Below are 27,270 nucleotides of genomic sequence, written 5' to 3'. Positions count from 1 at the left end.
GGGGGGGGGAGGATCACAAATATCTCTACAGTTGTAGCTAAAAAGTGGTTCCAGTCAGTGCTGATGTTCCAAAGAATCACTGAAAATTATTAAGAAGTAGTTTTCCTATTCTGAGACGTAAAAGAAACCAATAATCACTAGAACCTCAAAATTATATATTAAAACTTATACCTTGAATATTGTGCTCTTTTAAGATGAATCTATCTGGATAAAATTAGCAAAAGTGATACCAAAGACTACGTAAGAAACTTGGGGGACAGTGAGTTTAGGTTAACGGGGGAGGATGCCTCGGAAAAGGAGGGTGAAAATCACCGTACAACTCAAAGAATGTAATCAGTGCCACTGAGTCGTAAGCAGAAACTGTTGAATTGGTGTGTTCTGCTCTGTGTGTGTGTGTATACATAAAATACATAAGCATAGGCTGTTCACAACCAGTTAAGACTGTGTGGCTTACCTGTGCATACATACTACTGACTTGACTCTCACAAAGAAGGTGTGTACATCGACTAGTGAACGTAGGATCCACAGTGCCCCCATGTGCTTGAATGATCTAGACATACAAAACATGCAAAGTTGTAATAAATTCTGGGCACTCAGCAGAATTGTAATGTCAAGTAAGGCACTTTAAAAAAAATCTATCACATAACATTTTTTAGATTTCCCCAAAGCACAAAAAATATGATCAGTTATATTTATGGCCTATTCTATGCAGCATTATAAATGAAAATAAACTCAAAAGAAGAAAGTTCTTTCTAAAACCAATAATCACGATTTACTGGAGGAAAAAGAAGGAAAATGAAAAGCCCTTTTCAAACAGGGTTCGTTGGACACCGGGACATTTTGGACCAGTTTTAACTCTTTGCTGGTGAGGTTGCCCTGTGCAAGGCAGAATGTCTAACACCATCCTTGACCTTTACCCACAAGATACCAGGAGCACCTCCGCTAGCTGTGACACCCAAAAACGTCCTCAGGCATTGCCAAATGTCCCGCCGCCCAGGGGGCGCGGCAGAACTAACCCCTTTAATAACCACTACTTTTAAAAACAGAAGGGGGAGGGAGGCAAATCAAACAGATTAAGCTTTGGGGAGGAGCGGGTGCAAGAGAATTGTTCTGTAATGTGATTGCAGTAGTTTCACTGTACTTTTTATCCGTTCATTTTTGAAAATTTTTCTTTTATAAAAGCACACCAAAACTCAAACCGTGAAAAGGGTGAGGTAGGGATTTCATTCTCAGATAATCTTTTTAAGACTCCATGCCAATAACAATCAATGTACTACTTTAAAATTTTTTCATTTTAATTATTACTATACACGACCATTATTTCATAAGGCATACCAAGAGTAGCAGTTCCCTGTCCCGCCCTATTTATCAGTCCTCAGAAGCTCCTAAAGCCATTAAAAAAGAAAAATCGACGAATCACTTCTTTGCATTTCAGGTTTGTTGCTGCGGCGTCCCATCTACCGGCTCTGACTCATGGCGCGCGCCCCTGGGACGCGGCCCTGGTTTCCCGTGTTTCAGTCTCTATGGGGGCAGATTGCCGGGCCTTTTCCTCCAGGAGCAGCTGGAATTTTAAAATGACAACTTGTCCCACAAACTTGAGTCTCCCCCACAGTATACCTTTTCTCCCATGGTAAGATCAGTCAGCGTTATTTTCACTGTGCCGTGCCTTCTGGCTCCAAGTCACTCACTCATCTCCAGTACTGCTCTCCCGTCCGTCCGGACTTTCTCCTCAATTTCTTCCCAGGAGTTCCCTTTACATCTCTCTCTGAGATCTCCCATTTCTTGTCTTTCTCTTTTCGGGCACAGTAGCTTCTTAGAACAGTGCACGGGAGGTAGATGTTTCGATCATGGACTTCTAAACATATGTCTTCTACACTCCCATTTGATTGACAAACTGGATATGTCCAGGTAAAGTCAAAAAGTATTGCTACAAAACTATAGAGTCTTTAATTAAAAATATCAAACTGCAAAGCAACTATTTTTCCCTATCTTCCCATCTAGGTCTACACACTTCTGAAAGCAGTGTTTTCATCTCTGTAGCCTTTGCCCAAAGAATTCTGAGTTCTCTGATTTACACCCTGTCCAAATGGCAGTATGAACAATTTCTTGGGATTCAAATCGAGCTCCTTTTAAACATGCTCTCGAGTTTGGAGACACACACACCCCCTTGCCACCACCACCCCCCAAAAAAATGCAGAATCAGAACCATAGGGTAGATGGTCTCCCAACAACATTTTTGTAGGACAGCACTTTCTACCCTGGAAAAATGTGCAGATACACTGTCATGAGAAAAAACAATTCCATGGTGCAAACTTACTGGTCTTTCTCTCACCAATACAATTTTTCAATTTTTTTCAAACTTATCCATAATTATTAGCCCCTGTGATCATCCTGCGTCCGTCAAGAAAGTCTGTCAAAAGTAACCTGTAGGCAGGCTCAGAAACTCTCTCCATAACCTTCCTGGTTGCCCTCTTTGTCTTGAATTTAACTGGTCCAGCTTTTTTAAGGCATCCTCCTAATGAGACTAACATGACTTTCCTGCAGACACTAGCTGATTACAGAGACATGTTAAGCACATTTTGTATGAGACGAGTCTGTATATATAAACTGAAACCCTAGAGCGGCAATACTTTTGACTTCCCAGGAGACTTTTCTTACACCCAATGGGTTAATAACGTCTTTTTTCAAGGCTCTCATAATATCCTGTTCCTTTATCTCTATCCCTACACCAAGCATACTGCTGTGTCTGCTCTTCCTACTAGTCTACAGCGTTAAGAGACTCCGTTTGTCATACATCCCTTGGACCTTGCAGCATGCCTGGCACACAGCAGAGATTCATATGCTAGCTATCAAGTAAATGTCTCAGTTTAATAGAAAATTTACAATACTTTGAATTCACATTCAACACGTACTTGAAACATGCTTAAAATTCAGCTTAAAAGTTTTTGATTGGTTGCATATTTAGAAAAATACAATGCAGAATAATACACTCCGCAAGTGTACTACAAAATGTCAACATCCCTTTCTGCCCTAGTGATTCTAGGGTTTTCTAGCACTAGCCTGAGAGAAGCAAATGATTAAGACAGAAGTAAGATGATGGCCGCTAGCCCAGAGCACTAAAACACTGCTATCACTCCCACAGCCATGGTCACCTGCAAAATATTAGTACTCCTAAGGATTTCACACCTGAGAAAAATCTTATGATAAAAAGCCAACATCCTCCTGGTACACACACTACACAACACACACACACACACACACACACCCCAAAAAACCAAAATAAGTGATTTGCTCAAGGACAGAATAATAATGCCCATACCAATTCATAGTACATCAATATATCTTAGCAAACACAGCCAAATGAACATAGTTAAGTCTACATTTATAAAGGAAATCCTACAAAGTTTGATGGCCTCCAGGCACAATCTTACCCTTTTCCAGGAGGCCAGCAGCTGTTTATCAGACATCTGTTCTGGATAATCTGCAATTGCAAATACACACCCCAGCAAAAAGCCTTCTTCTGGAACTAGAACAGAATTGTACCAGGTAAAGAAAATTAAAACTCAAGAGTCTGCATGCATGAAAAGAAAAAAGGACATTCTACTAAATTGAATATGAACTGGTTGAGACTAATCACTCTTGACCAAGGCGTACAAACTAGCTTGTTGTCAAAGTTAATCATTAAAGAATAAAGCAGCACAATGTATTTGTCCCGAGCCATTAAATACTCTGAGTTGGCTCTTAGTGTTCTAGGAAACACCAATAGTCACTTTAGTACACAATGTCCCAAAACACAAATGAAAAGTATAGTTACCCCCTTATAGCTATAGCCTTTGTTAAGAATAAGATTCATATTCTCCATTTTGCAGAAATTATTTTGATATGAATTCTTACTCTTCCTTCAAATACTCTCAAAGCATTAATGCAAGTACAAGTCTTTCAGGAGGAAAGAAAAGAAATGAAAGAGGGAAAAATCCATATTACTAACTCTCCACTGCTGGATCATGTCCAAAAAGCTGATGATGCTGTGGCTGCTGCTGCTGCTGCTGAACCTGATGCTGCTGCTGCTGAACCTGCTGCTGCTGCTGAACCTGCTGCTGCTGCTGAACCTGCTGCTGTGGAACCTGATGCTGTAGTGTCTGGGATGTTTGACTCAAGTGTGCAGTTTGAGTTTGCATTTGCTGTTGCTGCTGTTGGTGGTGTAGGCGCTGAAACTGCTGCTGCTGTAACTGATGCTGAATTTGTTGCTGCTGTTGTTGATGTTGTAGCAGGTTCTGTTGTTGCTGTTGTAACTGTGCTAACTGTTGCTGTTGCTGCAGCTTATGTAACTGTTGCTGAAGGGCATGCTGTTGCTGGAATGGCTGTAGCTGTTGAGGGCGATGCAGCTGCTGTTGAGGATGCAACTGTTGCTGTGGAAACTGATGCTGATGGATTTGCTGCTGCTGTGAAAACGGATGGGGCCGTGGCTGGGGGTAAGGCTGTTGAGGAATCTGTTGCTGTTGTTGCTGGAGCTGCACAAGCTGTTGGGGTTGGAGGTGGAAAACAGGGTGCTGCTGCTGCTGCTGCTGCTGCTGCTGCTGGGTCTGATGTTGCTGTTGTAACATATGTGTCTCTGGAGTTACTTTCACTTGGCTAAACAGCACTGCATTTGCATTTGCATGTCCCTGTTGGCTATGATTCACCTGCTGTTCTAAATTTTTTGTAGGTGCTGAAAGAGATTGTAGGATCTAAAAAACAAAAATTAGTCAAAGTCATTATCAATATTACTCAAATGTTCTACCATTCTCTGAATCAAGAGAACTGTAGTATATTCTACACATTACTAGTCAACTCAGTGGGGAGCTTCAAAGGACTGGAAGCTTCGTGAACAATGCTGCAGTTTTCTTTTGCATTTACTATGCACCATCAACCCTAATCAAGCACCTACATCAATTCAGACTTTGAGACCACCAAGATTTGAAACAACATGAGAAAAATAGAATAAGCTAATGAATTAAAATCGACAGACATATATGGTCCATGTATTTTGTAGAGGTAGCAACAACACCACCCAAACCAAACAGAACCCCCAACGTACTCTATCCCATTTATTTCTGGTCCCTTTGGGAGTATGCCTAAGGTACTCCCAGGCAACATACAGCATCTCTTCATTAACCATCTACCTCAGTCAGTGACGGCCTCATCTTAGGCGGGCGATGCTCCGGGGAGTGACAAGAGAGGAAAGCATCTGAAAGTAACAGGTTTGGTCTCGCCCCCAACTCCCCTCTCCAAGATGCCATTTCCCTTTCCTCCTGCCTCATGGCCCACGACACAATAAATAAGCTCCCTAGTGAGAGTCACATATCAAGAATTGCTTCCAAATGAAAGCTGAAGGCATGGCTATCAGGCTAGGAGTAGCTCAGATAGCGGTTAACACTACCACAGTTAACACTCTGGTCAAATGAGAAGCATTCCTAAGCGAAAAATCATCATTGCAGCTGGTAACTGATCCTTCCTCAAGCATTCCTGGATAGTTTTAAACAGAAAACAAGCTACAGAAAAAGCATACAAGTCAGTCTGCTATATCCCTTCCTATTCCTTGGCAGGCATGCGTTAAAGCGGTGACGGGAGTGAACGAAGTTATATACATGTTGAGAGGGTCAGAAAGGCACAATGAAACAAGAGGTGCCAACAAGGAGAGAATAAAATGGAAGGCTATCTTTGTTAGCTCATACAGCACTGAGTCAAACAAAAAGAAATATGGCAACAGGCTGTACCATGAAGTATGTGTGCATACTCAAAGTAACAAAACCCAGAAGCCAAATAATTTCTCTGGTCACCCAACTGGTAACAGTAATAATTTTGCTTAAATTCTAGCAATACAACTGAGCCCCACTAAGAGCATTATAAACTGAAAGAATTAAAATTTAACACTACCAAAACTATACTTAAAGGAGCCCTGGTGGCATAGTGGTTATGTATTGGGCTGTTAACCACAGCGTCAACAGTTCAAAACCACCAGCCGCTCCGAGGGAGAAAGATGAGGTTTTCTACTCCTGTAAAGAGTAACTTTTTCCTGTAAAGAGTAACTCAGAAACCCAAAGAAGGAGTTCTACCCTGTCCTATAAGGTTGATGAGTTAGAACAGACTTGATGGTTGTGAATGAGTGAAGAAAACTGTACTTAAATTGCAAATATAGCTTATTTCCCACTTAAACAGATTCCCAAGTGCAATTATATAATTCTCAAAGATAACAAATTTTGAATTCAGCGATAAAATAATTGATCATGAGCAACTTTTATTTTTATATCATTCTCAAAGATGTCTTTTGGATTCAGCGATGAAATAATTGATCAAGAGTCACTTTTATAAAGAGATTCTTTCAGGATCCCATAGTTGAATTTTAAACAGAACACTATTATTTAAGTAAATCCAAATATTGATTTATTTTCCATTCAGAAAAGTAATGGAAATATTCACTAAAATAAGGGGAAATTCCCCCTTCATAGCAGGCAGCTGAACAGTACTGGATATGAAGATATGTGGGAGAGAGGCGAAAGGATATGTAGACAAGCCATGAGCCAAGACGCAAGTAAATGGTAATGAGAGTAGTTGGCTGCCTTTTGAGAGGGTATAAGGGAGTGAGGGGTGGGAGGAAGTTTAACTTCACTTTATATCTTTAAGGAGATCTGGTGGTATAGTCGATTAGGCATTAGGCTAGAAACAGGTCAGTGGTTTAAACCACCCCACCCCAGCCACTCCCAGACAGAAAGATGAGGCTGCTTGCTCCTCTGAAGATTTACTGTCTGAAATCCAGCAGAATCAATATCCCTTAGAAATATGTGGATCATTTCTTTCATGTATGTATTTATTATATTTCAGCCCTCAGAAGTAAACAGTCTACGTAGACTTTATGAGTAATAGGGAAATTAACATCTGCCTGCACAATGGGCAGCGTCAAGTCAATTGCTTACCATTTCTACCAAGCCTAGACTCTAGTACTAAGAGTCCTGAATTGTATGAAGGAACAACTACACAGGACAGTGGGAGGAGGATGCCTGGAGTCAGGGCAGTTCCTAATCAAAGCACTAACTCCTCAGTGGAGTGGCCAGAGAAATGGCTGGCTGGGTATGCCCTCTGCTTAAGGTGTGTATAAGTCCAAGGAGGTCAAAGAATAACGCTAAGAGCTGTTCCTACTAAGGGTATTAGAGCAAAGGGTTTTTTCAAAGGGCAGACAGTAGATATAGAGATTGAAGACAAGAGCCCACGCTGGGAATGCAGAATGACCATTAGTCTCGAACACAACCTCCCTCTGGAATCAAGAGGAAGCAGTGATCTGAAGGAGGTACAGGGCTGGCTGAGCCGTTGGCAGCCTGGAATGAGCACCTCTGCACTCTGATCACTCTTTAATTCCTGACCCTGCTGTAAATGTAACACCAGTCCTAAAAGGATCATGGAACAATGGTGCTTTCCACAGGGCAAATGAAAGCGTTTTTAAATGATACCTTCCATTTGTGATTCCACAAGTAAAAAAGAAAGTATCATTTCTTGACTTGTCAGAGAATTTATAATTATTTCACATTACTTTATATATTCATGCATCCTCATACCACCCAACTAAAATAGACATTTAGGGCCATGAGCCAACACTCTGAGTCTCATATTCCCAATCACTCCTGGCACGGCAGGTGTATCGGAGTGCTCCACGTCTTCCCTATGGGACTCTCTTCTTTCCCCACTGCAGTCTCAATCACATCACCATTCTTCCAACCTTTCAGATCGATACCCTTACAAGTATTTCACCTATCAATGCTTTGGTCTTTTGTTTTCTGTTTGCTACTAAGTCTTTCTAGCTTTCCAGTACTACTTTCAAACCACAACTCCTCTGTCCTCTTCTAAAATTCCTGTTCCTTTGAGACTTTGTGATGTGGTTTGATCACTCATTACACTTCCTGGAAGCGACTGCACATGGCCCAACTGGACAACAAGCTCCTGCATTGGAAGATGCTGGAAACAGATCTTTCTTTGCATTTCATCGGTTACCCTTCACGTAGGTCACTTCAATACTCACAAGGAAAATCTTGAACAAATTCTAGCTTTCAGTTCTTTGACCACCTCAGCTCAATGACCATCTCTTACTTTACCGTGGCCTTTCATTCTGAAACACAACCTACACCAGTGGTCAGAAGCAAACTTAAATCTATAAGAAGGCATCAAAAGTTTGTGAAAAAATTCATTACCTTCCATTTCTATTTTTCTATGAACTTTTTGAAGATCCTTCCTTATCTACAGAACCAGGCAAGTAACGTAATTGTGACGGGAAGCAGAAACAATCAACGATGGAGGAGTGGGCCCTGAAGCACAACAGTACCTCAGTTTAAAAGGAGCAGCTGCTCCTCAGCTCCAAGGGCAGCACTTTCCAAGACTTCAAGGTCAACACTGCAACAGGCTACCTACACATCCTAAATAAGCAGAAACCCAACATGGACAGAAAACCTTGTGAGTTTGGCAAATATATAATTTTTTAAAAATTATTTGGACTAAATTTAACATGTAAGGCTAGTATGGTCTAGGGCAGTGGTTCTCAACCTTCCTAATGCTGCGACCCTTTAATACAGTTCCTCATGTTGTGGCGACCCCCACCCCCCCCCAATAAAATTATTTTCATTGCTGCTTCATAACTGTAATTTTGCTACTGTTATGAATCCGGCGACCCCTGTAAAAGGGTCATTCAACCCACACACAGGGGTCGCAAGGTTAAGAACCACTGGGGTAGGGGTTACAGGCTAACAATCCCAGCTCGTTATCATAAACATTCAAAACTGCTAATTCAAGTACACCAGTATTTCACCAAATTTGCTTTTCCTTCTGGGTTACCAGTGTAACCAGTATCTGAGTGAGTGCACCAACAGAAGTTAGGACTCCCACCACGACGTGGTGGCTATGCTAAGTTTGGAGGTTAAAACTCCCATTTTGCAGTACAAGTAATCTTGGTGTCAAGAATGTAGTCATTATTCCTGTATCTCTCCATTGTACAGTGAGGAAATTACTTGGTAAACAATTTCAGAGAACAATTTTGCTTAAGACGTTTGCTTGCTGCTTAGGAAGGTGGGTCCAGAAACAATTCTTACTCAAATTAAACTTCAGCATTACAAGGCCTTCCCGGCAGTCCCACAAGAAGGATCACAGGATTGTTTTGAGGCCAGATGAACTCAATTTAATGATTATTTTGTTATAATTCTTATTAAAGCCAATTATAGAAATATATATAATCTACCAATCAGATGTCTCCTCATCCAGTTTTGACAATTACCTGTATGTCAATCAATCACTGGAGTTTTACTAACGTTCCTTGTATTTTATTATAAAGACCCCTAGAACTTTCTCCTCCTTGGATCACATAATTCAGAATCCTATGGACTCTGATTCTCATTTTGAAAACTGCCTTGCCACTCAATAAAAGCTCTTTACTTTTCACACCAACTAGATTTTCTGCTTTTTGCTTTGTAATATACCCATTATGAGTGGTCTGCATCTTCATGGGAACTTCAAGCCCCTCCCTGATCCTCCCTCCACTTTCTCCCTTATCCAGATTGGATTCCAGGTTTTCATTCTTGCCACTACACCAGCCTACACTGGGCCCTAACTATGTGTAGCATGCTTGTCTGCCCAATCTCTATATAACTATTTTTAAATCTCATCTTTTCAAATCACCAATTACCTCCTGTCTCTTCTTCTACACTCTGCCACCTTGCTTCATACATCTTAACTTTCTTCCTTCTACGATCTAACAGATGCATTTTCTTTCGCCGTACTCTGGATCCCATTCCCTTCAATGGTCTTAAGAACCATATACTATCAATTACTCATTGCTTAACACCTCTCGTTATTAAAAGGAAGGAAGGAAGGAAGGAAGGAAGGAAGGAAGGAAGGAAGGAAGGAAGGAAGGAAGGAAGGAAAGGACAGGACAGGGAAGGTCTGGCCCCGATTTACTATCTTCCACTGACTACTATTATACAATCTGAACTCCCTGGCTCATTCTATCATTTATTGATCATTGCTAAATCCTCAATCTAAAATCTTTTTCAAATGTATGGGTAGTTGCCAGTGTTTTTTCTGTATTTATGAGTCTCAAAATATTATTTTTGGCCCACCCTCAAAGCAAACAGCAAAAGGATTCAAAAACGTTTAAGTTCCCCCAATAAAATGACTTAAAAAAAAAAACACTTGTAAGTTCTTTTTCAATTCTAGCCAAGGAATGACTAGCAAAATTCTGATGATTTATTTTTCTAAGTTCCTCTTTAGGTGTAACTACAGCCAAAACCAGACTCACTACAGTCGGGTCGATTCTGACTCCTAGACACCCTACAAGACTGACCAGAGTTGCCTCTGTGGGTTTCCAAGGCAGCAACTCTTTACAGAAGTAGAAAGCCTCATCTTTATCCCAAATGTGGCTGGTGGTTTCAAACTCCTGACCTTGAGTTTAGCAGCTCAACATTTAACCCATCAGGCCTCCTTATGTGTAACTAAGAGAAATTTAAGAATCTCTGCTGGCAGTGAGTTACACATTGGACCATTAACCACAAGGTCAGCAGTTTGAACCCATTAGCCACTCTGAGGGAGAAAAATGAGGCTTTCTTCTCCCATGAAGGTTTTCAGCTTCAGAAAGCCACAGGCGCAGCTCTACTGTTATATGGGGTCTCTGAGTCAAAATCAACTCAAAGGCATGACAGAACAAGAGCAACTGTGGATCTACTGAGTTAAGGGGGTTTCTAAATTCATAAATGTAACTTAAACTTTTATACAAAATTACCAACAAACAATTTAATATTCTATCAAGGAATATTGCTACTACATAATGCTTAACAATGTTGGAAACTGCTTTGCTACTTCAAGTCATGCTTTTAAACTATAACTAAACATGTTTTATTTTCAACATTTTCAATTTAGTTGGCTAGGTATTGGCTAATATTACATTATACAAGGATACATATCTCAATAAACTAATTTATCTTAAATGCTCCTACAGTTCAGCTTAATGACATTTATGCACTGAAATCCACACATTAGAGATGTACTTCTATTTTTATAAACATTTTATAAACACCAACATCTTCCATTAAAAATGGGAATATATGAAATAGTAGGCTGCCACTTCAGACAGTTCTTAGACTCTCTGTAGCCTTTTTTTGGGGACTCTGTGCTATCATGCAGAAGCACTGGTGGCACACCGGGCTAAGTGCTGGAATTGCTAACTGTGAGGTCGGCCGTTAAAACCATCAGCTCTTCCATGAAAGAAAGACGGTCTATGCCTATCAAGATTTAGTCTCAGAAACCCTAAGGAACAGGTCTAGTTTCACTATGAACTGGAATCGGGTTTGGTGCTATCATTCTGAAAATAAATATATGAAACTAAAGTATGCCAGAGCCAGGTGAACCTGCAGATTGATCCTAACAATGAGATGGGTGCTCCACTGCTGCCGGGGTCCTTCCGGGCATCACCCCGGAAGCTCTTCTCACTATGCTCTCCCTCCCTGTGCAGGCCACCCAGTTTCCAGTGCTGACAGTCTCTAGCTGAGACCTTTAATCATGAGAGTCAAGCACAACAGACCCAGCTTCTGTCTGCATATCTCCCCACTGGATTTAGCAGATATCTCTCAAACCCAGCACATCTATAAAGGAATTTAGGATTTAAAAGCCCACAGGTAACCCAATGTTACTTTTCAAAGTAACAGTATCATCATCATTCAGTTGCTCCAGACAGAAAACTGTTCTAATCTTGGTTCCTTTATTCTCTCAAACCCCAAACCAACAGTCCCTGAACTGGGGCCTCTGCTTCCTTTCTTGCCCCCCTATAATACATTCTCCACACATCTTTCAGATCTTATCTCATCCCTGCTGAAAGCCCCTATGGCTTCCTTACAATAAAACTGATACTTCCTCATTAAGAAGCCCCGGTGGTATTGGGTTAGGAATTGGGCTGCTAACCCAGTAGCCAAGCCATGGGAGAAAGATAAGGTTATGATGATATGAGTTGATACGAGTCAGAATCAACTTGATGGCAGTGTGTATCATGGGCTACAAGGCCCTACATGGCAAGGTCCCAATGTCATCACGCCCAGCCCTCACTCACATCATTTCTACGGATAAGCCTCCATTACTACTTCCCTTAGAGTACAACAAATTCATTCCCACTTTGGGTCTGTTAAACGAATTGCCATTCCTGTTTTCTACAACTCTGCCCTCACTTCTTCTCAAGTCATTCAACACTGATTTAAGCTATCTCTTTCATGTGACCTTTCCTGACAATCTCTGCTAATTACATGACCCTTTAACAATTTCTATAACCATCAGAAGTCATTTATCTGGTTACTGTCTTTATTCTCCACTTAACATGGGAGGAGGGAACCTGTCTTATTTACTGTATTATCCCCAATTCCCAGAAAGTGCCTGGAAAACCTATGGTCCTTGTACTACAACTGACTCTCTCTCAGCCGGAAATGAAAATTCTGACTTGAATATCATAAGATCCCTTCTGTATCAACAAGGCTTCTTTGATGAAAAATATTTACCTTGAAGCTCATTATAAGGAAACAAGGAAAAGGTGATACATTTAATTCTTCTCTCTGCTAATACGGTTAACTAGCTCGAGTGGAAATCCCTTTTCAAGGGAAAACATTTTATCACTGTCAGACTGGTTCCACTGAGCTGGGTTAGGTCTTCATCCTATGTGCATGCTGCTCACACTGGTCTCTTATTTACAATAGAATTTATTACACCCAAAACCCCAGGGCTATAAAACATTTTCATTACTTGCCTGAAACAAATAAATAATGCTTTTAAGTTATTGGGTCTGAAGCAGGAAACAAAAAACACACTGACACAGATTATAAATCCAATAGTTAATTCTTGATTTTTAAAGAGCGACTTACATGTGCTACATTTGAAGGTCGGTTAATCTGCTGAATGTCAGCATTATTAGTAATATTTCTCAATGTCCGCACAGCTGGACTCCAAGAAGCTATCATTTCTGATCGTTCCGAGCTCTGGGGATTTTGTCCCGAAGCCATTAAATTACCCCGGATGTCAGGTGGCAAAATGTTACCTGGGACCGGTGGTACATTGGCACATAAATTAATTAATCCAGGTTCCTTTCCCTGAGGTAGTCTGCGCTTTGCTGCAGTTAACTGTGGGACTTCAGCTGGGGTCCAGTTTAAATTTCTCTCTTGCTTTTCGGGTGACGAATCTGAAGAATCATCAAACATCAATTCCCCTTTAGATTTCTCGGTATTTGATTTGGGTGAAAACTGGTGGTCACCTGAAGGCGATCCTTCTTGAGAACTGGCAGGGCTTGATTTTTCATCTGAACTACCCTCATTTTGAGAATCTTGTTCCTCATTTTCCACTTCCTCCTCCTCCTCTTCTTCATAAATAATTAAGCGAGGGTGATAAAATGCTTCATCCTTCTTAGTTTTATCAGCTATAGAATCCAGGACCCAATCAGGTGTCACAATTTTAATACTTGCTCGCTTAAAAGCACATTCATATTTTTCCTAGGAGCAAAGGACAAACACATGCATTAACAAAGCTACATATTTTATCAAATTTCCTACATTTGTGTATTAGACAACAATTACTACCCCTACTACTTTAGAAGAGGGATGCATTACATACAAGAGAAACACTTGATCTCCTTTGAGATAGAGAGTACTGAGCAAGAAAAGTTTAAATGAACCACTTATCAATCAAAAGTTTAAATGAACCTCTAGGCCAAAAGTTTCTGACCTAGAGAGTCACAATTTAATTCTGAAAAGAAATGAGATATATAATGAGTATATTGCAAAACAAAATCAAATGAAACGTCAAGCGATTGCTGACACACAGTGATTACTGAAGAGACGAAAGCTGCCCCTCTGGGTGTTCAGGGTGGTCAATCTTTCCTGGAGCAGGAAACACCCTTTCTCCCACTGAGGGGCTGGGGGGTTCAAACTGCTGACATGATGCAAGCCCACCCCAGGGCTCCTGTCTGATGCACTCATAGTCCTACAGGTGTCTATTTATCAATTATATTTCAAATGTGAAAGTCTAGCTAAGAATCTTTTAGCAAATCCTCTTGGAAAAGCATTGTTACCTGTTTTTACTTACTAATAATTTTTACAATGTAAGCACCTTCTCATAGACATGCTCTCCTAATCAATTACCAAACATTTACTGAGACCTTTCTATATGTGCTAAGTCATGGTGGGGGTGGGGAGACATGAAGCATACCAAAAGTTTCTGACCTAGAGAGTCACAATTTAATTCTGAAAAGAAATGAGATAAATAATGAGTATATTGCAAAACCAAGTGTTAAGTGGCAAGGTAGACGATTACGGAAGGATTTGATCAACATTAAGTTAGAAGACTCAGAAAAAGCCTCATTAAAGGGTGAGATCTGGCTGAACCACAAATGATCATTTGCATGGTAGAAAATAAGAGCAGAAAATATGGCACAGTGGGAAACGTGAGTGCATGACATTGTAAGGAGTGCTAACAAGTAAAAGGTTCGCCTAAAAGTCAAGGTAGAAAGAATACCAAAGGAAAAAAGCAAATACATGCACATTTTTAAACAAGAGCCAATAGGATGATGTAATTAAAAAAAAAAAAGATTTTGCCAATACAGTTTAGCTAGTCAATATAAGCTTCTACTTCTGTTTCTAAAAGTTCAATACCTCACAGCAATTGTCTAAAACAGCACAAGCTAGGGCCCCAAACTTAAATCCATTTCCTGTGGTAGAGACCAAAGACAGCATTTGCTGTTTGCGGTCGGGATAAGTCTGAGAGTCCGCGGGGCTGTACAGGGAGTAGTAGAACCTGGATTGCTGCTTGCAGTTGTCTCATGCTCTGTGGAGAACTGATGGGAAGACTGTGAAGTGCTCTAAAGCTAGGAGACTTCTCTCTTGGGAAAGAGTAAGGGCTACAAAGGGCAGGTGAATTCACTTTCTATTTATAAGGATGTCTTTTTGTCAACATTTTAAAATACACTTTAAATAAAAGGCTAAATAAAAGGAAAACAAGCACAATCCTAAGAATTACACTGATTGGATATCAGTGAACATTTCATATAGTCTTAATTGTTTATCCGTGTGTATACAAAGAAGGGAGAAAAGAACCATGCTGTCAGAGTACAAATAATTCCTAAAGCGCTTTTTTCATTTAACAGACTGAACATCTATGTAATTATGTACATGGAGTTTACATTTAGAACTATACTTCCTTTCAGAGGTGATTTCAAATTTTTTTGGAGGCAATTTCAATTTATACTCTACCAGCTATGTAGTGTATGACAATTTACCTATACTTTTGTCATTCAAATTTTTGTTCCCGAGACTAAAAATTACATTTCACTCACGTTTCCTGATTTTCACAAAGTTTTTCTATTTAAAGGTAGTTAACTGCTTAAATAAAAGGTCAGTTCCCGCTGAAAGGATAAGGAGTAATTTTTAAAAGCTTTTGCCAGAGCTAACTCATCAGCTAAATTTTTTCTAATCCTTGAATGATCAAAATACTGTATGAATGAGTGCAATTGAATTCAGGAATCAACAGCGATAAAAAAAAGTCCCCCAAATCTTAGATGCCCAGAGCGTAACAAGTGATATGCTAGAGTTGGTTCAAGGTGCCGATTTCCCCCACACTTCAACTTCCTGTTTGGTGACATCAAATTTCAGCCACAGTGAGAGTGTTTACCCTCAGATATGCTAAAATGCTAAATACCAGCCTCTGCCTCCCAATAATTAAACATTGCTCCTGTTGTTTTTAAGTTAAAAATTCCTCTATGCTCAATAGAAGTAAAAACACTTGATAAACTAAACATTATAAAAGGCCTTTTCTTCACACCATTTATTGTTGTATGTACAAACTGCTGAGCTCACTACTGCTACACTTAAAATGTCTGAATCAATTTAATGCAAAATCATCAAACCTGTCTGATTAAAGGGCTTTAGAAACCAAAGGTCACTCATGAATTAAGAACATACTGCCTAATAATGTACATTAACTTAAAACATGTTGTTTTTATAAATAAAACCAGATCACATAGTTGCATCTGGTTTTTATGATGGGGGAATTCTTGTCCTTACAAGGGATTAAGTAGGACAATCAGGAAAGAAATGAGTTCAAGTAAGAAATCACCAATCTACAAATTAAACTGGAGAAAGCAATATGGTCTGTCATAATCTATTTATAAAATATCTCAAAAGCACCAATAATACGATGACTGTTGATTCAGATCTATCAAAGGTAGCAACAAAAAGAGGATGGCAATGACTTATAGGTAGAAAAGATTCACTAGTCAAAGACTATTAATAATGTAAATATACTTGGTTATCAAACCTACTGTTTATGGGAAAGAAATTGGTTTCCATACAACAGTAATTCTCAAACTTCAATATATTTCAGAATCCCCTACAGGGCTTAACACTGTTGGGTTCCAGGACCCAGTGTTTTAAACACAGTAAATCTGGGGTTGGGATAAGTAGTCTGCATTTCTCACTCATCCCCCAACTGATGCTGATGACCACGGGACCACATTTTAGTAACCAACATCCTAGTGAGAAGCCTTCCTCTTATCAAGATAAATTGTTTTGTTGCAAATTGAAAGAAGAAACTGTATTAAAAACTTTACCAAATGTTTGTAATTATACCTCGCACAAGGTCTTGTAAAGTATTTTGAAGACTATTTTTTCATACATATAAACTGAGGTTTTACTGGATTTGAAAGCACACACAAAAGACTTCAAAACAGCTTGTTATCTTCCTCATGAAATAAAGTCAAATTTCCTTGTATTTAGAAGTTACATTATGCTCATAATCAGTTTGAAAGTATAGCACAACCTTTGTTAAATGAAGCTAGGTATAAGTAATAAAAAAATAACAACCACTTTCTCCAAGTGGAATCTAATAATTTAAAAAGAGCTCAAGAAAGATGCCTCATTTCTGGAAATACTAACATAGCATATGAAAAGAGAATGTATAAGGGATGCTTACCCCCTTTGGTTCAGGAACAATCAAATGTGTGCACTTCTTATTGAGGATCAGCTGACAATCCCCCCCATAGAACGTCACCAAAGCCCACAGAGCACTTCGGTCTGCAGATGATACCTGACAGAGAGTGAGAAACAGGGCTTTTACACTGTAATCTTGGCGGGTTTATATTTCCACTTTATTATCAGAAGACATTATAACATCCTAACTATTTTGCTTTATCAAATGAAATTAACTTAAGGGTATTCATGGTAAAAACAGATAAACTTTTACTTATTTACTTACTGTAATAAAATCTATATTCTTATCATGGGAGTTTTATAGATAAAATCTTTGTTTTTTTCCTTTTCCACCAAATAATTAAAAAAATACTTTTATTCATATTCCAAAGACTGAATGGAGGATTACTTCAGTCTGTAACAAAAATGATAGAGGGGGGGAAAGCAGAAAGAACCAGTACACCATTCCAGCTTCCTTGTGTAATTTCTGAAACTGTTTAAATACAATCACAATATCAAAACGACATTTAAGGAACTTCTTAATCACTAATGGAAAACAAAAACGAATTATGAAATGGCTAAAATAAAAGGATAAAAATACAATGGTTTGTAAGTGCAGGGGAAAATGTGCACAAAAGAAACAAAAGCAAGCATAAAAGGAATACTTCTTATGCTTGCAGAATGACGATGTAAGGACTCCAGATACGATGGCTTATGTTTTAAAATAGGCTTTCACTGTAATAATAAAAAAGCTACCATTTATTGCCTGCCTACAATGTGCCAGGAACTGTGCCAAGTGCTTGATATACATTCCTATTCTTTAAAACCATCATGGAAAATGGGAAGCATCACTCCCATCTTTAAGTAAGCACACAACCTGAAAGAAGTTAAATAATTTTCATAAGATTATAGTTAATGGCTGGAAAAGCTGGCTTTTAAACCCAGGTATATCTAAACTTGGGTCTATCACTAAGCTCTTAAAGTTTCCACTGTTCTACATAGTTTCTCTCAGGGTAATCACTACTAGCAAAGCCAAAAAGGATGTCTAAAATTAAAATTTTTAGAGTCTGTAAAACAAGAGAAACATTTTAGAAAAATAAAGCATTAACACTAAGATAATTTAACCAAGTGAATTTTTTTATCTGGATAAATTTATTGTAAGATGAGGATTATGAATGCTCAAGTCTTGATCTTTGTCTCAAGTTATTATTATTTTTTTAAGCATTGATAAAAAGTAGGTTAATTTCTTTGTAATCGCCATTACATAGTTTGCCAAAGCTTGGACATAAATCTACTCTCATACATCTTAAAAATATTTCAAGAAATCATTTCATATTCCACACTACTCTATGAATACTAAAAAATCACATTACCTTTAAAAATCAGTATTTTATACCTTTTTAATTTCATAGATCAATGTCACATTTCAGGAGATTAGATCAGATTGTTATTTATTAGAGGCTCCTGCAAAAAACATTTATATCCTGCAGCATTTGGAGTTCAGATTTAATTATGATAATATAGGTTAATCTAATAAATAGTTACATATCTTTTAATAAAATTAAAAACAATCTCTATTTGGCCTTTTTACCAAGATTGGCCATATGTCAGCTAAATATAATTTTTATTTTATTGACTGCAATAAATATAGTCCTATAGCATATTTAGCCTATGTCCTAGGTGTAGATTTCAACAGGATGCAGTATGTTACTGTGGAAAGAACACCAGACAGGGAGAAAGGAGATCTGGGGCATAGTACAGTGTCTCCCATAACTAGCTTATGTGAGCATATAAAATGTCCATGGACCAGATTCTTCATCGAAGTGCATTTGGATTAAATGACCTCTAAAAACCATACCAGCTCATTGAATGAATCTCAATCAGCATAATTAACAATTAGGAATGCTCTTTCCACACCAAAATGTTAACACATAGTTAACTAGGGTGATATGATTATGGGGACTTTTTAATTTTCATTTTTATACTTTTCTGTATTTTCCAAGTTATCAAGATCATTAATTTTATAATTGGGGAAAAGTGTTTTACTTTCTTTAGAGCAATTTTTCTAAATCACAAATCTTACCATTTTGGCAAATAAGGCTCTGATGTTTTTAACGCTAAAACCCACAAAGTTTCAAATGGTACTCAAGGCTCTTCCTGAAGTGTCTGGCTCCTGATCACCTCTCTTGGTTGAACTACTTCCCGTATCACCTTCAACTACCACCATCTATAAATGATATTCCTCAGACTTATCCTTTCTGTCACAAAGCAATACTCAGCCTTAAATTCTTATTCCTCTAAGATCCAGGTATCATGGTCATTACATTCCAACTAACATGCTATACAAGATTCTACATATCTACCACACTAGGCAACTGGATGTTTCTCTCTCTTTCTACACCCTCCCCACCCCCCACGGCCCTCTAAACTACTACTTGGAGTTAAGAACTATGAGGGCGGCTTGAAAAATTCGTGGGAAAATGGAATAAAAGATCATGGAATTTTCCCACAAACTTTTTAGAGCTCTTCACACTATTTCTTCTGTTCCCTTGGTAAACAGATGCTTTCTCTTATACCGATCAGTAATGTCCTCCCCTCTTCTTCAGGTCTCTCATCAGCCATATTAGAACCATCCTTGATTCTAGCATGCACAGATCTCTTGTTCAGTTTTGATCATGAACTATAATGCTATCTATTAAAGGCTAGCGTCTTAGAAAAGAACATTTTAAATGTCTTTGATAGCTTTCATAGTACCTAGTACAGTGCAAGGCACATGGGTAGGCAGTCAAGAAATATTTGTTGATTGAGATACAGAAATGGAAAGGACTTTTTTGTCATCTAGATTTAAATTAAGACCCTGGCCAGGCTCTCCATTAATTAAACTTGCCCTATTCCCAGAAACCTACCCAGCACATTACATTAGAGGCCTCAGCCTGCATCAGTACCGGGTCAGAAGAAGGCAGATGGTGTCTGTGCTTCCCAACTTCTGCTGGCACAATCTCACTTCCCTACCTCTCCCTGGGAGATCTCTGGAAGACTCCAACAAAGAGCTCCAGCTTGTACCAACACCCTGACAGGGGAAAAGACAGAAGGGTCACTAAGAACCACCAAGCAAACATTCCTTCTTAAAAGGTGGAGTCCTGCCTGGTATATGCACGTGTGTGTGTTTGCACGCATAGATGTTCTAGCATTTTTAAAAAGGTACAAATAGCTCAACCAGTCTCTCGTGCAGAGAACAGCACAAAAATTAACCATCATTATCCACCCCTCCTCTGTATTAATTCTGTATCTTATACCCACTTTTATTTTCGCATGTCATAATAATTTTTTAGATGTTGGTCTCCCCTTCTAAACTAAGTTTCTGAGGGGAGAGATCACATATGTCTATCTAATACTTAACATTGTTCCTGACACAAAAGAAGTAGTCATCAAGTACTTGTTAAAGGGGGTTCCCTAGCTACACACTATACATACATTGGTTAGCATAGCTTAAGAAAGAATGAACATTTTTCAGCAACCACAAAGTATCACTGTTTCACAATGAACTTTCCTTCAACTAAAATTTCCAGGATTCTTCACTGGAACTATATACTAGGGTAGGATCTTCCCCCAACACTCATTCCTAGCCATCTTTCCCAACGTAAAAGCAGGGGTTTGTATCTTGCCCTGTGAAATTACACATTGGGGGGCTTCAATTCATCATAAGTGATGAATTGTGACAAGAAGTGTAAGTAGTCCATAAAAATCCTATCAGATTCTGATTTTTGTTGCCCAAAGAAATTGCTAGAACAATATAAAATACTGTCAGAGGCCATGCTAAATTCATTTTCTTTTTGTCCACCAGTGAGTCTAGACATTGTCCTTAGTGATTTTAGCACCTAAATAAAATTCTACTTTTCAGCTGAAAGCTGATAGCCAGTATCTCCACTCTGTGTCACAAGCAGGGTAACTTCCCAAACTCAGAGTCAAATAATACTATTCTACCTTCAAGAATTCAGGTATGCCTGTTCTCTGCCACAGCTTTTTCCCTCCTGGGATTGTCATTCTCACCCCCTGCTGACTACCCTGATATGTATTTTCAACTCAGAACCCAAGATCTACATAAGCCCTAAGTACAATCACCAAGTCCCATGACACTTTTCATCATGCTTTTCCCATGGCTTACAGAACAGGACTGGAAGAATACATGGTACTATGTACACTTACCTGCTGCAAACTCATGCTTAAACTTTACCTGGGGCTTTGCTATTTCTAGCAATAAAACTGAAAATTAAGTTTGACTGTAGCCTATTTCTTCAATTGTCTTGATGTATTTTTCAATTCCTTTCTTTCCAATCTCTTAACTATGTATGTTAACAAAGGTTCTACTCCTGGTTATCTGTTCTTGCTTGTACTGTCTTCGACAGGAATTCCTAATTCTAAGCACATCATACCACTGCACTCTATCTTTAAATCCCTACAAAAGATCTCCAATGGGATAACTGATCAACAGACCAAATTCAATGCATCTCACAGGGTTTCTAATGCACATCTTGTACCTTCATTTAAACTGTGCTAACCTTAATCTACAACAGCACTTCTAAAATCTAAGAGTGCAACTTTCCATCTTGCAAAAACTCCAATCTACCCTGACTTCACATGCCACACTCTGAGCTTAATGACCACGCAAAGGTGATTCTAATTTTATTTATGTTTTTCTTTTCCAAATCACCCCCCCGCCCAATTTCCTAATGCAAACATTCAGAAGGAGCCTGTTAACTATTTTATGAAGCTAAGTTTCAGAGATTTCTATATTCTCTACTCATCTAAGCATCCCAAGCTTTTGGCTCTATGCTCATATGTATAACCCTGGCTCTGCCATCAGTCTCCTAATAATGAGCCATTTGTGCCTTCCTGTTTTCTCCTCCAATTTTTTCCCCCATATGGAACACCCTATTTTTAGGTATATTTAACCCTATTTTTATTCTATTCTTTTGGTTCCAGTTCAAATCTTACTTCCTGTCAAGTAACTCTTAACCCTTTCAGTTTACATTGATGCTTTCCTTGTCTGAACTTATATATTAACACTTACGTGTGACTAGACTTAACACATTATAATGTCTTGTACATACTCAAGCCCACTAGCTTCTTTACAGAAGAATGGAGCTATCGATGTCCACAGAGATTGGCAGCTTCAAACCCCTGTGGAGCAGCGCTACTCTGCCCTCTAGGGTTGCCACGATGCAGAATCTGACTGACTCAACAGCAATGAGTTTGACTTACTGACTTTAATATACATTAAACTCTTGTGTGCACTATACAATAATCTTTTGTAAATAGTGCACGTTTACTATTAACCAAAAGTTAGGGAGTTTCAAGTTCAAGCAGAGGCACCTTGGAAGAAAGTTCTGATGATGTGCTTCTGAAACAATCAACCATTGAAAACACGAGAGAACACAATTCTACTCTGATATACTACATGGATGAGCTCACAATGAATTGGCATTGACTCCACAGGAAGTAGCATAACCTTTGACAAATGTCACTACTAGTCTCCAAGAATAAAAGCACTCTACTTAGTGTTAAACTCATAGCATTTAATAATCTCTAATCACCTAATTAAACCCTTAAATTATCTTATACTCATATACCTTTTATTATTTATCCTCAAGTCAAGTCTGCTCAACTCCACGGGACTGCCACCTCCATCCCTGAAAATACCCACAGTACGCCCTGCACCCACTCCGACTCTCGATGGCCCACCTTTCCCTCTTGCTTTCTCATTCAACTTGAATCCTCTCTGGATTTCTGATTCTGAAACCCATAAATCCAATAAATATGAAATAGAATTAAAAATAAAATTCACATTTTAGCCAGTTTATGCATAAGAAATATAATAAAATGTTTTAAATTGAAACACTTTTCTGTGGTTTATTATAAATTTGGAACATACAGAGAAGTATAAGAAAAATAACAAAAATATTACATGTAACCATAGCACCCAGTAAAAAAAAAATTCATTTTGCCAACTTTAAAGATCATCTTCATCATATAAATACACATTTATAACAGATATGAAAAACATTGAAAAATACTAATACCAACAAAATTCATGTTCCTAAGGGGCTAGGTGGGATAGAATCAATTTGATTCTTTAAGGATCTCCAAAAAATTTATGTAGCAAGAAAAAAGAGGACTTCATCATTTTAAAACTCTTCCAAGAATTTTATAAGACAAAATACCAAAAAACAAAGGAATCATAGTTAAGTGGTTATTTATTGAGTGGACTAAGACAAGATCAAATTCAGACTGGTAATATCTTATGTACTAAAAGCTGAATCTGGACAAAAATCTAATAGTGCTAAAGTAAATATGACCTGCCTCTATAATCACTTATTACAAAGGAGAAACATAAAAAGCAACCCTAATCAAAGCCCTTTGCATGTTATGCCCCCTTTTCAAAGGTTCCATTGAGACGATGAAAGACCAAACCCTTGCTCAAAGACATCTTGAGAATATCAAGAACATCAGGCCTGGGTGAGAGAAAACGGCAGCACCCCTGGGTGGTGGTTTTGCCGGTCCAATATCACTAATCTTAAACAAGATGTTCTATCTAAGTTTAAGAACAAGCGGAAATTACAAACTTAATTTTTAAAAATAGTTTTTATGGTTTAAGGAATTGTTTTTCTTTGCTCTTGGTTATTTAAACTAGGGGTTTGGGAAAACAGAAAATAATTTAAAAGTTAAATAATCATTTCCCTGACCTCCCATAATTAACCACTGTTAACATTTTGGTCTCTTTTTTCAGTTAAGACCTTTAATTTGGTTCATGTAACACTATATGCCTATTTTATGCCTATTTTATAACCTGCTTTCCCCCTCCCCACTTATCTTCGTAACATAACTCAAAAATGGCGACATAGCTAGACTCGTGTAAATGTATAAAACATATTTGTTAACCTTTCCCAAGTATTGGATAACCTAATACTTCCTGATTTTACTCTCTTAGCATCAATCTGTCTCTATATCTATCAACTTGGAGATTTCCTAACATAAGAGAATTGCAGGGAAAAACGAAACCAGTACTTAAAGGCAGAGAATACGTTAACCTTTTCTAGAAAACTTACACTGATTTGCAATTCCCAATCCCGCCAGCAGGAGCTTCCTTTGTGTTTGTCTTGGACACCTTCACCAGCAGTCAGTACACTGCTATAGATCTGATAAGCAAGTTTTCATCTCTTTGATAGTCCCATGTCTTTGATTATAAAAAGGGTACCAACTATTTGGTACCAACTGTTACACTTTTTTTCTTTATGAGCAGTAAGTTCACTTCTCTGATTTGAAGTCTTTACTTTTTTTAATGATCTGTAAGTCCTTTATTTACTAATAAAATTAATTCTTTGCCTATAATTATGACTGGATTGTCTTCTTTTAATTTCACTTTTAATATTTTTTCCTACGCAAGTTTAAATCCTTGCAATTCCTTAGAACAGAAAAACCATTTTCACCCATTACAATCTTAAAAATAAACATGAGTATTTAAATAATCCTAAATGCATCAAAAGTTCATACTGAATATGCAGTTCAGTCAATAGCGTTAAAAGTGATTAACAATTAAGCCATAAATTCAATCATATAAAAAACTGAGAAATGTTATATATAAATAATATAAGACTAATTGCAACCACGCTTACCTGAGAAAGGCAGGCAGTGACTCCAAAAAATATCTGGCATGATTCTGGAGAAAAACCATTTACTCTGTTTTATAGTTATTAAGATTACAATGAAATCAAATCAGTGCAACCTGTACTTCACTAACAGACATCCTATATGCACATGTAAAAACATGACTTGCTCCCATCCCGTTTCCTTCCCGCCCTCTCATTCAGTTCATTTAGGAGACAGCTTTAAGTTGACCACAGAAGAGTACAGAGCAGACTAGAACAAAGAGAAGTGAACAACACAAAGAGAACTGAGAGATTTCCATTAAGATATATTTCAAAATCTAATCTACAATAAATGGGCATAATACATTGGTCTCTGATGCCTAGCTTACTATACACATGTATACACACATACCTATAACAACAGTCATCTGGAAAACAAATGAAAAAATGTTTAAATAAAATTTTAGCATGATTACGTCTACAATATAGTAGAAAGAACCCTTTATGAAATAATTAAAGTTTTATACTTAGTATTACTATTATCTTTGTAAACTTGGGCAAGACTACTCTGAGCTTCAGTTTCCTCTGTTAAAAGAGTTTGAACATAGAACTTCCAAAATCCTTCCCAGTTCTAATTTTTAACATCCATTAAATATACTTACTGAAGCCTTACTATGTGCCATATGCTGAGAACATGGTTAGAAGGCAGACAGGGGCTGTATGTGTCTGTACTTTACAGTCTATTAAAAACAAACACAATGACTTTCTCTGAACTTTGGAATGTCTGTAAAAATTCAACATAGTTTTAAAGTACTACTTATTTTTCTAGTAGGTGAAAAGAATATCTATTGAGGTAAGTGAATTAAGAAAAACATAATAGATTTTGAAATCCTAATGCCAAGAATTGAACATTCTTTGACTGTAATAACCTAGACTCAAATATGACTCAAGCAACTCAATAAACTGAAGATTATTTCTGATCTTCCTACTAAACAGATCAAGAACTTCATACTTTCAAAAGCTTGAGGGAACATTAGTCAAGGTAAAACTCAGCTATGTCATCTACCAGAATGTTGATGGTTCCCCTCTCTGTTTCCTTCAGGGTTCTTTAGGATAGGCAAGTAAGGAGATGACAAGTTCTGAAAAATTCTTGTGTGGAGAGTTAATAATAGAGAACAAGAATGAACAGACTCCTCTTCAAAAGTACCTACTGCACTCTTAATCTTTTTTATCTGATTTTATAATAAACAAAACAAAAAGGTAAACAACCCTTTACTTCACCACCACCACCCCCCCCACCACCACCCCGCCCCCATTAAAAAGGAAAACTACAACACAGGTCAGACACACCACTGGGAACTGATTTCCTTCAACTCTTTGGACTGTAAATAAGAAATCCTAACATTTTTAAATTGGAATTGCTACTGTTCTGCACATACTCCAAGAACTGCCTTTAAAGAGATGCTTTCCATTTATCTGACATCCCATATAAATATTTAATTACAAGATTCCCTCCATCCACATTCTATAATAAGTGCATGCAAAGGAATTACCTTGCACACCTTCAAAATACAACAGGGTGAAAAAGATCTCCCCAAACCAAAATTTTATCATCATGACTGTATGGTATCAGATACTCTTAGAATTTGTGCTCAAATGTGAACCTCCAGAAACCGAGGATTCATATTTTCATATGAAATAGGAGGTACCACACCAATTACAGTCAACAGTAAGCCTGTAGGATACCTCATTCCTAATATCCAGCAAAGTCCGTGGGCCAAAATCACACTCAAGAAATGTTAAATGAATGAATGCAAGAGAGTTCGTTGAAGCCAGAAATTATCTTATTCACCATTATATTTTCAGTCCTAAGACCATAAGAGGTATTTAACATGTTTACTGACTAATAAACCTTCCATTATCTAGTGAAATTAACAAGAATAACAACGCATGCTATAAAATTAAATATTTCCTTCTGATTTTCTCTTCTCCAAGCTACCCTTCAAATAATTCATGGTTTGGTCCAGAATTTTAGAAATATACTATCTAGCTAGCCATCACAATAATTATCTGTTTCAGATAAGAAAACTAAGGTCCAGAGAAGTAGATTGCCCAAGATTTTAAAGCTGAGTAGAATTAGAACCTGTGCCTGGTGGCCCTGTCCTAAATCTATTTCCAAATGCCCTGGCCCTCTCTATTTTTACTCTACAAATGACAAGGACTAGTGACATACAGTTTGAGACAGAATAGAAAATAGGAGGGAATACTGAGTAGAGACAACATAATACGGCTAATAAGCCTTTTTCATTCAGTCCGTACAGTTTCATGCCTACATCAGTAGTTACCCATCCTCCCCCTCACCCCCAGAAAGGATACGGCAGGAGGGCTCCACACTGAACAGATAAAATCACCCAAGATGGCTGCAAAACAAAATGTTAACTCGATCAACAAGTATTTTCAAATTAGAATGAAAGTGACATGATTTTTGTATCACCACTCATAGAAATTAAAAAGCTCTCTTAGAACCAATTATAAAACATTCATATTATGAATACTCACAGGTAGCAAAAATACCACAAAGATTAGTTTTTATTAACATTTAAAATGGAAAATCCAATTATAAA

At 38.0% G+C, this 27,270-nt stretch overlaps 1 protein-coding gene across 2 annotated transcripts in view; it reads right to left on the bottom strand.

Annotated features, from left to right (window-relative positions):
* The window catches only part of PAXIP1 (PAX interacting protein 1), a 53,964-nt gene extending 26,916 nt beyond the window's left edge, over nucleotides 1-27,048 (bottom strand). For both annotated transcript variants that reach the window (XM_045290026.1, XM_045290025.1), the window contains exons 1-8: nucleotides 27,023-27,048; nucleotides 24,674-24,737; nucleotides 19,907-20,070; nucleotides 17,005-17,118; nucleotides 12,912-13,532; nucleotides 3,989-4,727; nucleotides 3,432-3,526; nucleotides 455-550 (exon numbers count right to left, since the gene is read on the bottom strand). In XM_045290026.1, coding sequence (XP_045145961.1) covers nucleotides 455-550; nucleotides 3,432-3,526; nucleotides 3,989-4,727; nucleotides 12,912-13,532; nucleotides 17,005-17,118; nucleotides 19,907-19,939 — 1,698 coding nt within the window. In that variant the 5' untranslated portion in view covers nucleotides 19,940-20,070; nucleotides 24,674-24,737; nucleotides 27,023-27,048. The remainder of the gene's footprint in view (nucleotides 1-454; nucleotides 551-3,431; nucleotides 3,527-3,988; nucleotides 4,728-12,911; nucleotides 13,533-17,004; nucleotides 17,119-19,906; nucleotides 20,071-24,673; nucleotides 24,738-27,022) is intronic.
* Between the last annotated feature and the right edge of the window lie 222 nt (nucleotides 27,049-27,270).

Source organism: Echinops telfairi, unplaced genomic scaffold, assembly GCF_000313985.2.
Source record: "Echinops telfairi isolate 266 unplaced genomic scaffold, ASM31398v2 ScPeMD7_31;HRSCAF=116, whole genome shotgun sequence".
NCBI lineage: Eukaryota > Metazoa > Chordata > Mammalia > Afrosoricida > Tenrecidae > Echinops > Echinops telfairi.
This window is presented reverse-complemented; position numbering and strand designations above follow the sequence as displayed.